Source organism: Manis pentadactyla, chromosome 8 (genome assembly GCF_030020395.1).
Source record: "Manis pentadactyla isolate mManPen7 chromosome 8, mManPen7.hap1, whole genome shotgun sequence".
Lineage (NCBI taxonomy): Eukaryota > Metazoa > Chordata > Mammalia > Pholidota > Manidae > Manis > Manis pentadactyla.
Genome location: NC_080026.1, coordinates 39,999,498 through 40,013,431, shown reverse-complemented (window position 1 = coordinate 40,013,431; position 13,934 = coordinate 39,999,498). Strand labels below are relative to the sequence as shown.

The window sequence follows — 13,934 nt, the reverse complement described above, 5'->3', positions numbered from 1 at the left end:
ATGTTACCTAATTCCTTATCTGAGACTCAATTTCCTTATCTGTAAAATGGAAATCATAGTGACTATTTCAGGGCATGTTTAGAAGATTCAATTTGGTATGAATGTAGCGCACTTAGTACATGTTGGCACTTAGTAAGAGTACAGTAAATTTTAAGTAAAAACAAATCATTCAAACCTGAAAAGAAAGCACTTATTCTCATTTTATTTATTCATCCTATAATTTTCCCAGTGGTGAGCTCTTAGGGGAAGAAATAGTTTGCCTAGAAAGTAGAGCCTGAGTCAATAGTTGGTACACGCGTAATTTATTTTGGAAAGTGCTTCTAGGGAGTAGGAGTGAGGGACTGAAGGAGTGCAACCCAGAAGGGGGAAACAGGAAGGTATGCAGCTGTGGGAAGCTGAGGTCCATGGGCCTTTCCAAGAACCACGTAGAATATCTGAGGGAGGAAAAAGGGGAACTTAGTTCTTTGCTCCTGTCTTCAGTTAATTGGTTTTCAATGGGGTATTAACATCTTCATATAAGTTTGTAGCGTGCAAGGGGTGAGTCTGCTAGTTCTAGCAGACAGCCAGTATATGTACCAGAGAAGTCCCAGAACAGAAAGTGAAAGAGCACACAGCCAAACGTCCAGGTTTTATTTATGCAGTGTCAGGTACTGTAAGATGCAGAGGTGGTCATCGCATTCCAGGAGGGACGAAAGAGGCATTGCATCCATGCTTCTTTATAGAAGCCATGTGCCTTCAATGACCCTTGAGACTGTTTCAAAGCCCACTGTTATGCAACAGTGACCTAAATAATTCTCTGTATTGCAGAGAACCAGTGCCGAAGTCAGTTCGTTCTGGTGGATCTACAACTGGAATCTGCAAGACTCTCAATGGTCATTTCTAGGCTAAACATCTAATAAAAAAGTACCTATTCTCAGGGTGGGCTGAGATCACATTTTGAAGAGAACCCGTGTCCCTTAGCTCTATCAGGAAACACAAACATGTCTCCCCCATGTCCCTAGTCTCTCAGTGTTGAGCTGGAGACCTCAATGGAGGCAATTAAAATGACAAAATGCTTTTCCTGTTTAAAATAGCTTCAAAAGGTTATTTGCTTATCACTGTGGATGATTTAATAATACTGCTTATCTGTTTTATTATACAATTTATAGTTTCCCTTGAGGTTGTTTTTTTTTAACTTTAATGGAGGAATAACACTTGGAAAGCTTGCTACTGGAGGCCTAGGAAACCTTTAAATGCATAAATACATATGAAATATGTGAGTCTACAACCAAGGGCAAATGTATAGAAGGGAAAGTCCAGTTACATTATTTCTTTAAGGATTGTTGTCTTTGTGTTGGTGAGCATTCCTTCACCTAAAAATGGCCCAACTATTAAAGCTTAAAGAATCACAAAGATAAAAATTTCCTACCTTCCTACTGAAAAGTATATCTTCATTAGAGATCTATTTAGCCATAAAGGTGAAAGTGGGTTCCAGACAAATGTCTTTCACATTAGAAACTGTATTAAATTAATTGAAAAATAGATAAACATTTATAATAATAATAAAACAAGAGAAATGATGAACAGTAACAAGTAAATACTTTTAAAATGTTGCTCAAATTAACATTCAATAAAACCACATCTTTCAGACAACATAATTATTTGCATCATAAAAAACTCTAGTGGTTGAAATTTAAAATATTGATTAAAAAGCTTCAGTTGGACTTCAAATCAGCCTAAAAAGAAATTTCCATCTTAATAAAATAGGCAAAACTTTCCTTTTAAACACTACAACTTATTTTTTTAAAAATGTGGTTACTGTTCTCAAAAAAGACCTGAAATGGGTCTTTCAGAAAAAGGGAAACCTTTCCCATTTTAGATTGAATCCATCAGAGCAGTGAAGACGCAATTCTAAAGCATCCAGAAGAAAAGCAGAATATACAAAGAATGACTTGGACATTTTCAAATACCCAGATATTCAGGTTGATCTGTCAACAAAAATGATCAATTCTGTGACATTTTTAAGTTTCCTCATGGTATTCTGATGTCCAGCCTGTCCTAAGGAACATTTAAAAACTGCAGAAACACAGTATGCTGCCTAGATTTATCTGAATTTCTAAGCCTGATTACACACTTTCAGACAACTTGTGGAAGATTCCCTTATGTGAAGTAAGAAGATGCTCTCTAACTTTAGTCACCAAATTTAATATTCCCATGATTTAAGTTGACTTCATACAGTCAAGTTTATTTTACATTCTTAGTTACTTACTCTTGCAAGTCAACACAGCACAAGAATTAATGCATTTTGTGCCTTCAACTCAAAGTAAATAGTAAACACTACCATTTGCGAACTTTTTGGCCAATGAATATAAAATACTTCATTTCCAATTCTCAGCAGAAGGATTTAAATTAAACAGTAACAGATGAATTGGGCAGGCACAGAATACTAAATAGGAACTGGCAAATGAAATAATCTAGCTCTTTGCTTTTACAATGAAAAGAAGAATTGATTCTGCATTGAAAGAAAGAAATAAAAGGACGAAGTGTTTTTAAAAAAGCCTCTCCACCAAAAGAGCACTCAGTAGCTTTGCACTGTTAACAAAATTTCTTTATCAGAAACTATAATTTAATATTTAAGTATCTAATTTACATATGACACGGTATCATATTCAAAAAATTAAACTGCAACTAGAAAACTATTAACCACTAAAAACGATACCGAACACAACTCAAACATTTATAGGAAAGCAATAGCTAGAATTTGAATTGGAAAAAATGTTTCATCATGTTTGGTTCATTAAACAACGCATCCACTATAGCCTGTAAAAGCGCATCTTTTCTAGATCATCAAAGTTTCTCCTTTGTAGCATGAATAACATGTAAAGATAGGTTTACTAACTGTATATGCACACGTGTGTGTATATATATATATATATATTGTGAGACATACACTCGTGTATTGATTTAAAGATATTGTATCTACTGATAACTGGCTGAATGTTGGAAGGTGCTAAAATTCATATTTCTACATGACCTTTGACCCACTTAATAATGTCTTTTTATAAACAGAAATTACATAAAAAACTTTTTTTATTAACTGAATATTTTCTTAAGCATAATAGACAATGAAGGAATTGCACTTATTGTAAAGGTACAGTAGTGTTAGATTGCAGCTTAGCCATCAAAGATCAGGGACCATGGTTCTGATAAGTTATGTATTATATGCAGAGATGATGGTGGCCAGTGAAATTAAAATGAGAGCAACTAGTAACAGAACAAATAGGGGGAAAACAGAAGAAAACATGCACTACTTCTACTTTAATGCAAAACTAATTTCTCCCAGGAACCAACCCTTTGACCATCCTTACATAAAGAAACAGGTTCTGCACCCTTGGCAACACAGTAGACTTGGACTTCCGAATTCGAATTCTAGTTCGTTGTCTCTGAGCGTGCTGTCCCAGTGTCATCTTCTTAAGCTGCCCTTGAAATTCTGGAGCATGTACAGCATTACAGTCTCTTGGTTAGGTTTCATTGAGCCTCAATATCCCCTTCAGTTCTATATAAATAGGGTCCATTATTCATCTTCTTCTGGTTCCTGTGGTAACATGGGTATTTCTTCCTTTAAACAATCACTGAAGAATCTGAGGATTGTGCTGTAGAGATGATATTTGCTCTTCTCAGATATGTTATGACCTTCATCTGGGTACACCTAAGACATTGAGGGGAAAGGAGATTTAAAGTTTCCAAAGCAGGTATTGTCCCTCAGAATTCAATCACTTACCCCCAACGGCAAGGGAACTTTGGAAAATAATATCAAATCAAAATCTCACCTAATCCAACTCTGAGTTCTTGATCCTCAGCCTTTTTTATTATTCTCATATGAATCAACATTTGACATAAAATACAATTTTTATGTATTTAAATTAGGACTTGGCAAAAAATAGTAAAGCTTTCCAGATTGATGTTGGCAAAGATGGTAGTTATTCCCTTCAGCTTGACTAAATTTTAGACAAGTTCTTCCTTATCTCCCTTTTCTTAGAATATTTGCTTTAGAAAATTTGCAATTATAAGTTCTTTCTCTGTCGCTTTAAAATATATGTGAATCTTCTTTCAGCCTTTTGCCAGTTTTAAAACTCAGGAAATGTCTTTCTCAAGAACATGGAAGCCATCCCTTTGAAACGTCAACACTGAAGAACACAGCAGCCCTCTCTCTGTGGGAAAGTAGGAGACTTGCCCAGAGAAGTTGTAAAACCGCCTCCGGTCATAAAGATACAGAAAGTTTCCATTTATTTTGTAGGGCAAACCACCAAACACAGGTGGCCTATGAGTCCCTCCATCCTAGCTCTTAAAAACTCTCTAGCTCTTTGTTTCAACAGAGTGGAAACTCCCCTACTAGAACAGTCTTAAATAAAATCTTCTTGTCTGTTTAGCCTTGTCTGGTGCAGTTTTTACTCTGACAACATCCTTTCCTTTCCAGTATAAACAATATTAGTAATTTTTCTAAAGTAAAAATAGAAAAAGAAATATTTGTCAGTTCCTGGGTGTAAGTTTTTAAATAGTGCCTCCCTGCTCGCTGAATAAAGCCTCATTCTCCTTCCGGTTGTCTACGGCATGATTTGCCATCTGTTCATCTCCACATCTTTTGCTCTTTCAGTCCTTTACCACCCTAAACGTGATATGTGTGTTTTAGGTATGCTGAACTACTACTTTTGGTTCTTTCAAATGCTGAGGAATTAAAATTACTTTTTTTGCCTTGTTACTCCTCTCTCAGATTGAAAGATTCTTGATGTTTAAAGTATGTTTTATTGACCCATCTAGTATAGTGACCACTGTGAAGTATGTCTTTGATACATATTTATTAAATGTAGTTGAATGCACAGATGCCAATGATGTTTTATCTTCTCTTTTCTCATACTAGTTCCTCTAACCACTTTCCCCCCACTTTTTATGCTAAAAGGCAGAAGGACTAGAAGGGAAAGAGAAAATTATTCTTTTAAAAGAATTCATTATTATTGATGTGAATAAGAGTCTGAGGAGAAAAAGACATTTTTGAATGAGCTTATGCAATTTTACTTTTAAAGCATGAGCTGATCCTTTTTCTTGACATAATTAAGAAAAAAGGAACACAATATTTGGTACCTAAAAAACACAGTGAAAAGTAATAGTGTAGGGGATGGAGTAGCACAGAAGTTGTGTTTTTTATCTCATAACTAAAAGAACAATGTAGGGAAATGCATTCTCCTGAAAAGTAGCTTACCTGCAATGTATAATTCACTCCAGCTCTTATTATGTGTTTGATTAATTCTGCTGAATGCTGGAAATGAACTTTTGCTGCAAGAAATTAAATCATGATTTCATAAGACATATGTTTAGTAGGATCAGAACATTAGATTAAGTATTTCACTTTACATACATTGCTCATTTAAAAGCCTGATACCTGGCTTTAACTAAGAAGCCAATAGGTACAATGGTGACAAAACTTTGAGGTTTATAAAAAAATTATACAACTATGAAAAAAATAAACTGAAACAGAAGCTAATACTAAGGCTCTATTTACTGTACACAAAATAGTATTTAAAGGTACTTCATTGGTTACCATTTAAATATTTCTAATTATTCACATATTTTCCACCAATACAACATAGTGAATGCCTGTCTTGACAGTAATACAGCAAAACAGCTTTGTTTCTTTCTGAGGGTTACTAGGACCCAACCTCAGATACTGGCATTCTGTTTTATTTTAAATTAGAAAAGGATACCCCACGTTGAGAAAATAAAATACACATCTCACTATTCAAGGACTAAATCTTTATTGAGGATCATACTGGTATCTCTCCTGTTCCCTTCTAGCTTCCTTCTGCCTGAACCTAAGGTCCAAAAGCCTAAAATAAGCAGCACAGTAGGCTGGGCTGGGTAGCGACATTGTCCCTAACTAGCTCTGCAGATTGGATGAACACCTCAGTCTCTTTGTATAGCATTTTCTGCTTGTGCTACTTGGACTATTCATCCTATATTACATACATCTTCAAATTTCTGTAAGTAACTTTTAAGCTAACATTTTAAGTCTTTGTAAAACAAGGGCAGTCTTAACAATAGTTTAAGCTTCTTTATTGCTCTAATTTAATGATATTGATTAAACCTACACACAGCAGACCATAAAAGATTCCAAATGATCATTTAAATCTTTTAAAATCTCCTAAGATCTTTTTCAGCATCTCCCTTTTGTCCTCAATGGGAGGACATTACGTGTGTGTGTGTATCTGTGTGTGCACATGTGTGTGCAAACACACAGGTGCATTTCCTTTAAAATGATTAGTCCTGAACCTCTGCTTGCATTTTATCAGGTGGTGAAGAACCAGCCCCATGACTGAGTTTGATAGGGACAACAAGATTTACCTTGGTAGCTGCAACATACTGGCAGAGGAATGAGAATAGCATTAATATATCTAGGGTGATGGCTAGACATGAAATAATTTAACCTTGAATATAATTTATTTCCACAAGGAAGCTTCAGAGTAAAATGAATAAGAGCCTAATGCTGGATTGTAATTCCCTTCTATGAGTCAGTAGTTGTGTGATTTTTGATAACTTAAATAAATTCAGCAATATTTATTTTCCCAATTTTTTAAATAAGAAGAGTAATAATACCTACGACACAGTACTTTTGTGAAAAACAAATAATATAATATCAAAAGTTTTTGGCACATTTTCTGACAGCACTTAATAATTGCTACTTGTTATTACTGTTAATATATATATAAGATCTTAATACCTTAGGATGACATTCTAATGTTCCTCAGAATGTTTATGCTGTCTTTCACCCTGCTTCACAGGTATGGTATCATCTTAGTCTTTTTAAAAATTTTATAATACTTTTAATTTTCAGAAAAATTCCAAAGATAATACAGAAAGTTCCTGTATACCCCACCCCTCACCTAGTTTCCCCTATTTTAACATGCAACATTATTAGGATACATCTGTCACAGCTAAAAACCATTTGAACATCAAGTCTCCTTAACCTCTTCGGGCCAATGAGAAATTTTCAGACCTTGCTTTGATGACCTTGCCAGTTTTGAGGAGTACTTGGTCAGCTATTTGGAAGAATGTTCCTCATTTGGTTTTGTCCTGACGTTTTCCTCAGGGTTAGGTGGGGGTTATGAGCTTTTGGGTCAGGAACATAGAGATAGAGTGCCATTCTCATGAAATCATGTGAAGTGTGAATACTACCAACATGACTTGTCACTCTTGACATTAACCTTGGTCAATTGGTGGAGATGGTATTTGTCAAGCTTCTCCTTTTTAAAGTTACTCTTTCTCCCTCTTCCCATGCTACTGTTTTGAAACAAATCACTAAGTGCAACCTGCTCTGAAGGGGAAGGGAGGAGAGTTAAGCTTTGCTCTGTTGAGGGGAATACATACATAAATTATTTAGAATTCTACCTAAGGAAGTTTGTCTCTTCTCCCCCATTTTTCTACTTATTTTATATATGTCAGTATTGATCTAAGCTCTAATTTAACTTGGTCTGACATGCTTGAAGATTAAAAACAATGATGTTTCTAGCAAATAATCTTTGCTATAAGACTTCCAAAACTGATATTCTCTGTAAAATGGGGTAAAAATACTAAGGACATGGTAGACCAAAAAAAAAAAAAAATCAAATTCAAGTATTAGGAAATATTGATTCAGGGCTCTCCCTTTCTTTGCTCACTTGCCACAGAGCCGTGGATAAATCAGTTTCCTCCTTGAAATTGATTTTTCCCATCTGTGAATGGGGCTATAAATACTCAGCTCTGTTGTAAAGTATTGCCTAGAATAACAACAACAACAATAAAATACAAATTCTTGGAGCCCTAAAATGCTTCAAGTGAATATAAAATGATATTATTTATTACTAGTAATATCAATTACATCTATCTCCAATGTATAAAGTGATGAAAAAAATGACAGGTGATATAAGATTCCTTTATTTAAAAGTGCTTTTTGTTTGTTTGTTTTAACTTTATTCAAATGAGTAACCTCATCAGAATTTCCTCTCAGTGCTGCCATCCTGTTGCTTTCCTAGTTAGTTTCCACTTACGGGATGCTGAGTAACAACACCACAGTCGCAGTCACTAACCACATGTGGTTATTAACATTTTAATTAATTAACATTAAATAAAATAAAAAATTCAGTTCCAGAGTCATAGTAAACACATTTCGAGTACTCAAGAGCCACATGTGGCTAGTGGCAACCCTGTTCAACAGCACAGATAGAGAACATTTCCATCATCCCAGAGAGTTTTATTGGACAATGTTGCCGTTGAGGCTCACAACTTCCTCTCCTCTTACTCCTGATTTCCTTCTTCCCACTTCCTGTCATGCAGTGGATTCTCCATGACACTCTGCTCTGCTCTCTTCTTCAGAAAGTTTACAGGCCCTCTTAAAGCAAGTCTTTAGATGTACTCTTTTGTTCAAGGTCAGGCCTCATCAAACAGTAGCAACAAAAGCAATACTTACAGTCAGCAGTCCCATGAATTATTAATATATTTTCTTCTTTTAAGCCATGAATATTATGTAGCACACTGGATGCCTATATATGAAGGAAAACAAAAATATCTGTATATAAAGATCTAGGTATAGTTGTAATTTGACTTTTTAGAACAAAAAATCTCCTTTCTTCATTATTTTTAAATTAGTTACCTGGTATGTGCTTTCCTCCTTAGATGGCATACCAAGGTATCTCTCAGAGAAAGCTGAGGCTGGGACCCAAGAAAACAGAAATTTAAGAATGAGCTAAAAATCATTTGACTAGCATCTTCCATTGTTTAATTTCTACATTTCACATTTAATTGTCATGCTCCAGTAAAACTGATTGAACCAGGGAGATTATAAACAACTGAAAACATCTCTGATAGCTCATGATAAATGACCTCAACTGTGTTCCTGTGCATTGGGACTTTCTTTTCTGCAGGTCAATACATTATGTTCGGTCAGTCTGTGGGAAGTACTCACCATACAACTTCAAGTCTGTGATGGGTGCAATCACTGATCCACATTTAAAAAGGTTTTCATCTGATTTTAAGATCATTGATGCAACATAGCCGCCATACCCCTGGCAAAATTAAGAATATGTATACATATAAATTATTTCTGGAAATTTTTAGGTTTCAATTACTGTTGGGTAATACACATATCAGCATGTCTCATAAGTCCTGGACTTGAGTAAAGAATGCAGTAAAATCACATTTTACAGATGAAAATTCTGAAGAGTTGTCTGAGTTTTTATATAACAAGCTTTTTAAGTAACTTTAAATGAGATATAAAATTAATTATATCACCATGTCAAATATTTGCCTTTGATTTCATATAGTATGTTTGGGAACAGTCTCCCAGATAATTTGAAGCTAGGGAAATAATAGTACTTATGAAGTCATATACCATTTTTGTCAAATTACATATATATATATATAGAAATATAAAATAAAATAGTACAATGACAGTTATGTAGAATTAGTAAAGGAGAATTAAATATTTAAAAGCAATCATCACAAATATAGATTCTGCTTTAAATTCCACACAACCAAACATTTCAAGGAAATGGGACATGATAAATAATGTTGTTAGATAGATGTGTTGAATTATTGTTTAAATTTTATTTTTAAATATCCTCTGGCAATGTTTTTGAACTAGCTTAATTATAAATTCTTTAAAAAAAATTAATTAAGGTGTTAAATTTTCCTTTGATCTGGACAGAAAAGTTCCAGAGGAGATTTTAATTATAGTAATACTGGACTAAGAAAATGACCTACTGAGTTATCTATTCATTTTAGAAATTAATTTTTAGCTGTGCTGTGGGCAATGTTCTTCATCTTACTGTATATCAGAGCATCTTGGGAGTTATTATAAAAATATTAACAGCCAGGCCTTAGCCCCAGAAATTCCAATGCAATTGGTTATGATGAAGTATGAAGTATACTTTTGAAAGGTTTCCAGATGATTGTAGTGTGGTCCAGTGCTGTAGGAATCTGTTATTCTCCAAACTCTTGAGATAAGAAGTGCAGAACTTCATTTGTGTTTATTTGGAGCATCATTTAAAAAATTGATACATGAAAGTCCAAAATGCAGTCAGGCATTACTGAAGTGGCTCAGAGAACATATGTGAAGAATAGCAGAATATGCTACCTCAAAATATACCACTGTGGCAAACTTTTAAAAACTTTTGTTTTTAAAAGAAAATCAACACTGGTGGAATTAGAATAAATTAAATTTTAATTGCTTGCCTTCCTCTCTACCATTTCATATTTATTCACTGAATGTTAAGAGTGGATCATGAAAGAGTTCCTGGAAAATATATTCTGGCAGAAGTAGGAATCAGATATAAGTCTAGCTATAGGATGGTGAATTTAATTTTCATAACAATTTATATCTCTCAGGAATATGCCAAAAACTGTGGGTCATCATACTGACTTTGTAATCAATTAAAGGGTGTTTTTTATCTGAAAGAGATAACAAATAGTCAGCATAGGTTACTCCGTTTCGATTGTGTAGACATTTTATTGGTCTCTCAGTGATCAGATTTTTCCATGCATTACAATTGCCATGTCATTTCCATTGTAAAACATTTTTGCATTACTTATGCAATTTAACAAATTTATCTTATTTTTTAAAACATTTATTCAGCAAAACTAAGTTTCCTGAAAATTTTCTTTCTTAAAAAAAATATACCAATGAGTCTAATAGATTAGAAGGATATCTAAGGATGGAGTCTGCCATGCTTTTTACTGAGAACTTACATTTTCATATGCCCAAGTTTTGAGATAATCATTAAGATGTTTTTTGAGATATCTTCAAAAAAGTTCATGAATACAGTCAAAAGATATATAATGACAGAACTAAGGAAAAAACATTTTTTCTATAGCTTTAGACTGGTATGATTCTTTCTAAACCACATCACTTGTAGTGCACAATGAATTAATTTGAAATTGAAATACTATAAACATGTTGTGAATGACACAATATACTGCACTATTTCCATTAAAACTTTTTATTTGTTTAATGCAACCAAGTAATTTTTATTACAGTTCTTATAATCTGGCCTTGATTTTCTTTCCTTGGACTATCTATATATTAAAAATTCCAAGCCCTAGAATTGACTCAGTGTCATGAACAAGCCCTAACTCAATTGAGAACATAAAAAGTATAAATAATGAATAATTACTCCCATAAAGTTTTAACCAGTTTCATTCATATTTTAAATATATGAATGATAATATTCATTCATATTTTTAAACTTGTTTACCTTCCCCAGATATCCATGTTTCTTGCCTTCTCAAATTTCCTTGTCTTAGATAAAACATGATCACCTAAGGAAAGCTTTCCTGGTTTACAAGGAAAATTGCTAAGTTATCTTTAATTTTGGGCCCCTATCTGTCTCTGTGACTTAGTGTTATGAATTGCATAATCACTATCAGACATTTTATATATTTTAGCAATTATTTTTTCTTTGTTTTTCATTTATCTCTCCTCATGAAAAAATTCAAAAAAGAAAGGAATTGTTTTTTCAATTTTGTGATAGTTGTATGTCCACCACCTTGAAAAGTGCTAGGCCCATCATACATGCTCAATAAATGCTTGTTCAATGATTAATTTTATTCCCCATTACTGTTGGTCTGATAATTATAGAATATCAGTGTTAGTTATGATGTTTATAGGGTTTTAAATTTTTAAAACAATGTCAGAAAATTTATCTTCCAGGAGTTTTCTCACCTTTAACACTTGGCTATAATTACTTGATAGAACAAATATTGAAATTATTATAACTTACATGAAGTTATGTTAGGTTCTGAAGATAATTATTCAAACTAAAATGGTCAAGGTCTACAATCAAGTTATATCGATAACTATTGAGTAACAGATGGCCAGTTAAAAGCTAAATTTGCTAATATTACTAGCTTTCTATTGTTCCAGCAAACAAGTTAGAAAATAACACTGATAAAACACATGCCATTCACAATAAAAACTAAAACACTCTAACAATAAACAACACATAGATGTAAATACAGAAAGGGATTTGATTTACATGAGGAAAACTACAAAATTCTTCTGAGAGATACAAAAGAAGAATGAAATAAAAGATATATTTAATGTAAATTAGGCGAAAGCTACATCTCATATTTTACTTCTCAATTTAATATAAAGGTAGTTTTCATAAAATTTTAATTAAAAAATTCCCGCTGAGAATTTTGAAACAATTTTTAAAAGTAGAGAAAATAGGAGAGGTAAGCCAAGAATATTTTGAATATTAAATAATAAAAAAGAAGACTGGTAATACAGTTGACTCTTCAACATCAGGACTTGAACTCTATGGGTCCAAGTATACCTGGATTTTTTTCAATAAATACATTGGAAATTTTTTTGGAGATTTGTGACAATTTGAAAAAATATTTTCTTTTCTCTAACTTACTTCATTATAAGAATACAGTATATAACACACACACAATATATGTGTTAATTGACTATGTTATTAGTAAGGCTTCTGGTCAGCAGCAGGTTGTTAGCAGTTAAGTTTTGGAGGAGTCAAAAGTTACATGCAGAGTTTTGACCACTTGGGGAGTCACGGTCACACCCCTGTGTTGTTCAAGGGTCAGCTGCACTGTTGATGAGGATGTAGAACACCTGAAACGCTTATATATTGCTGTTGGTAAAATAAAATGATATAAATACTTTGTGAAAAGTCTGGCAATACCTTGTAAAAGTAATCCCTTGTAAAAATAAAAATGGATTTCCTATATGACCAACAATTAGTAGTCCTAAGTTTCTACCAAAGAAAAATGAAGATATAGGTCTATACAAAAACTCGTATGCAAATGTTTATATCAACTTTATTCATAATAGGCAAAAACTGGTAACAACACTAATGTTCAACAATAGGTAGATAGAAAAACAACTTATTTTACAGTCCTGCAGGGGAATACAATTCAGAAATATAAATTAACAAAAAAAAAATGAACAAAATAAGAAAGAAAACAAACAAAAAAATCAAAATGGATTGAAAGAGCTAAAATAGAAAAAATAATATAGTAGGCACAAATAATCTATATCCTAACAGCTAAATATATCAGTAATCACAATTTATACAAATGGACACACTGTTCAATTGAAATTCAGTAACTGGCAGAAAGATAAAGCATATTCATCTTTGTTTTTTACAGGGGCATATCTAAATCATGAAGGCAAGATTTGAAAATGAGATAGAAAAGCAAAAGACAAGTGTGTACTAATTAAAAGGATGATGGTGTTATAAAAATCATCTTTAATGAAAAAACAGATTAATAGAGATACAAATTAATAGGATCAGTGCAAAATAATAAAGGATTCAATTCATTCAGAAGATATAAAAATACTTGACATGGGATGGGCTGAATAAAAATAGCCTTAAAATATCCATGGCAAAAATTAACTTAACAAGGAGAAATTAAACCATTCACAATTATAATGGTCTATTTTAACAGAACTTTTTTGAAAATTAGAGACCAATCATTAAATGTATTTATGATTTGAATGTCATGATGGACAACTTTGAGTAAAGGGACATGTATATAACACTAAAACTTTTAAGCACAGATGAAAGTTTTATTAATTATTCCTTTCCGAAGTCATAAATCAGCTGAAGTTCCGAAGAGTTTTAGTATTTCTGGCCAGTTTTCTGACTGCAATTTAGTTAAAACAAATCAATTACAAAAGGTCTAAAATCATTTTATTTAATTTGAAATAAAAATAGTAGGAACAATTCTGAGGGACTATTTTTACTGGAAATCAAGAAATAGTTATATTAAGTTTTTAAAAAGTACTACATATTAGTACTACTGTGAAGTACCTAAGGATGCATTGCAAGGGATTTTATAACTCAAATGGTTATATTTGAAAGACAGAATGCTAAAAATTAATAAGCTAGGCATTCAATGTAATAACTTGA

At 32.9% G+C, this 13,934-nt stretch overlaps 1 protein-coding gene across 3 annotated transcripts in view; it reads right to left on the bottom strand.

The window, feature by feature from the left end:
- Positions 1-305: 305 nt before the first annotated feature.
- Positions 306-13,934, bottom strand: part of DPP10 (dipeptidyl peptidase like 10) — a 674,550-nt gene continuing 660,921 nt past the window's right edge. For 2 of the 3 annotated variants that reach the window (XM_036886633.2, XM_036886635.2), the window contains exons 22-26: positions 8,972-9,071; positions 8,660-8,718; positions 8,477-8,549; positions 5,237-5,310; positions 307-3,688 (exon numbers count right to left, since the gene is read on the bottom strand). In XM_036886633.2, coding sequence (XP_036742528.2) covers positions 3,554-3,688; positions 5,237-5,310; positions 8,477-8,549; positions 8,660-8,718; positions 8,972-9,071 — 441 coding nt within the window. In that variant the 3' untranslated portion in view covers positions 307-3,553. Of the gene's footprint in view, positions 3,689-5,236; positions 5,311-8,476; positions 8,550-8,659; positions 8,719-8,971; positions 9,072-13,934 lie in introns of all 3 variants that reach the window. The other variant, XM_036886636.2, reaches the window with a different exon arrangement.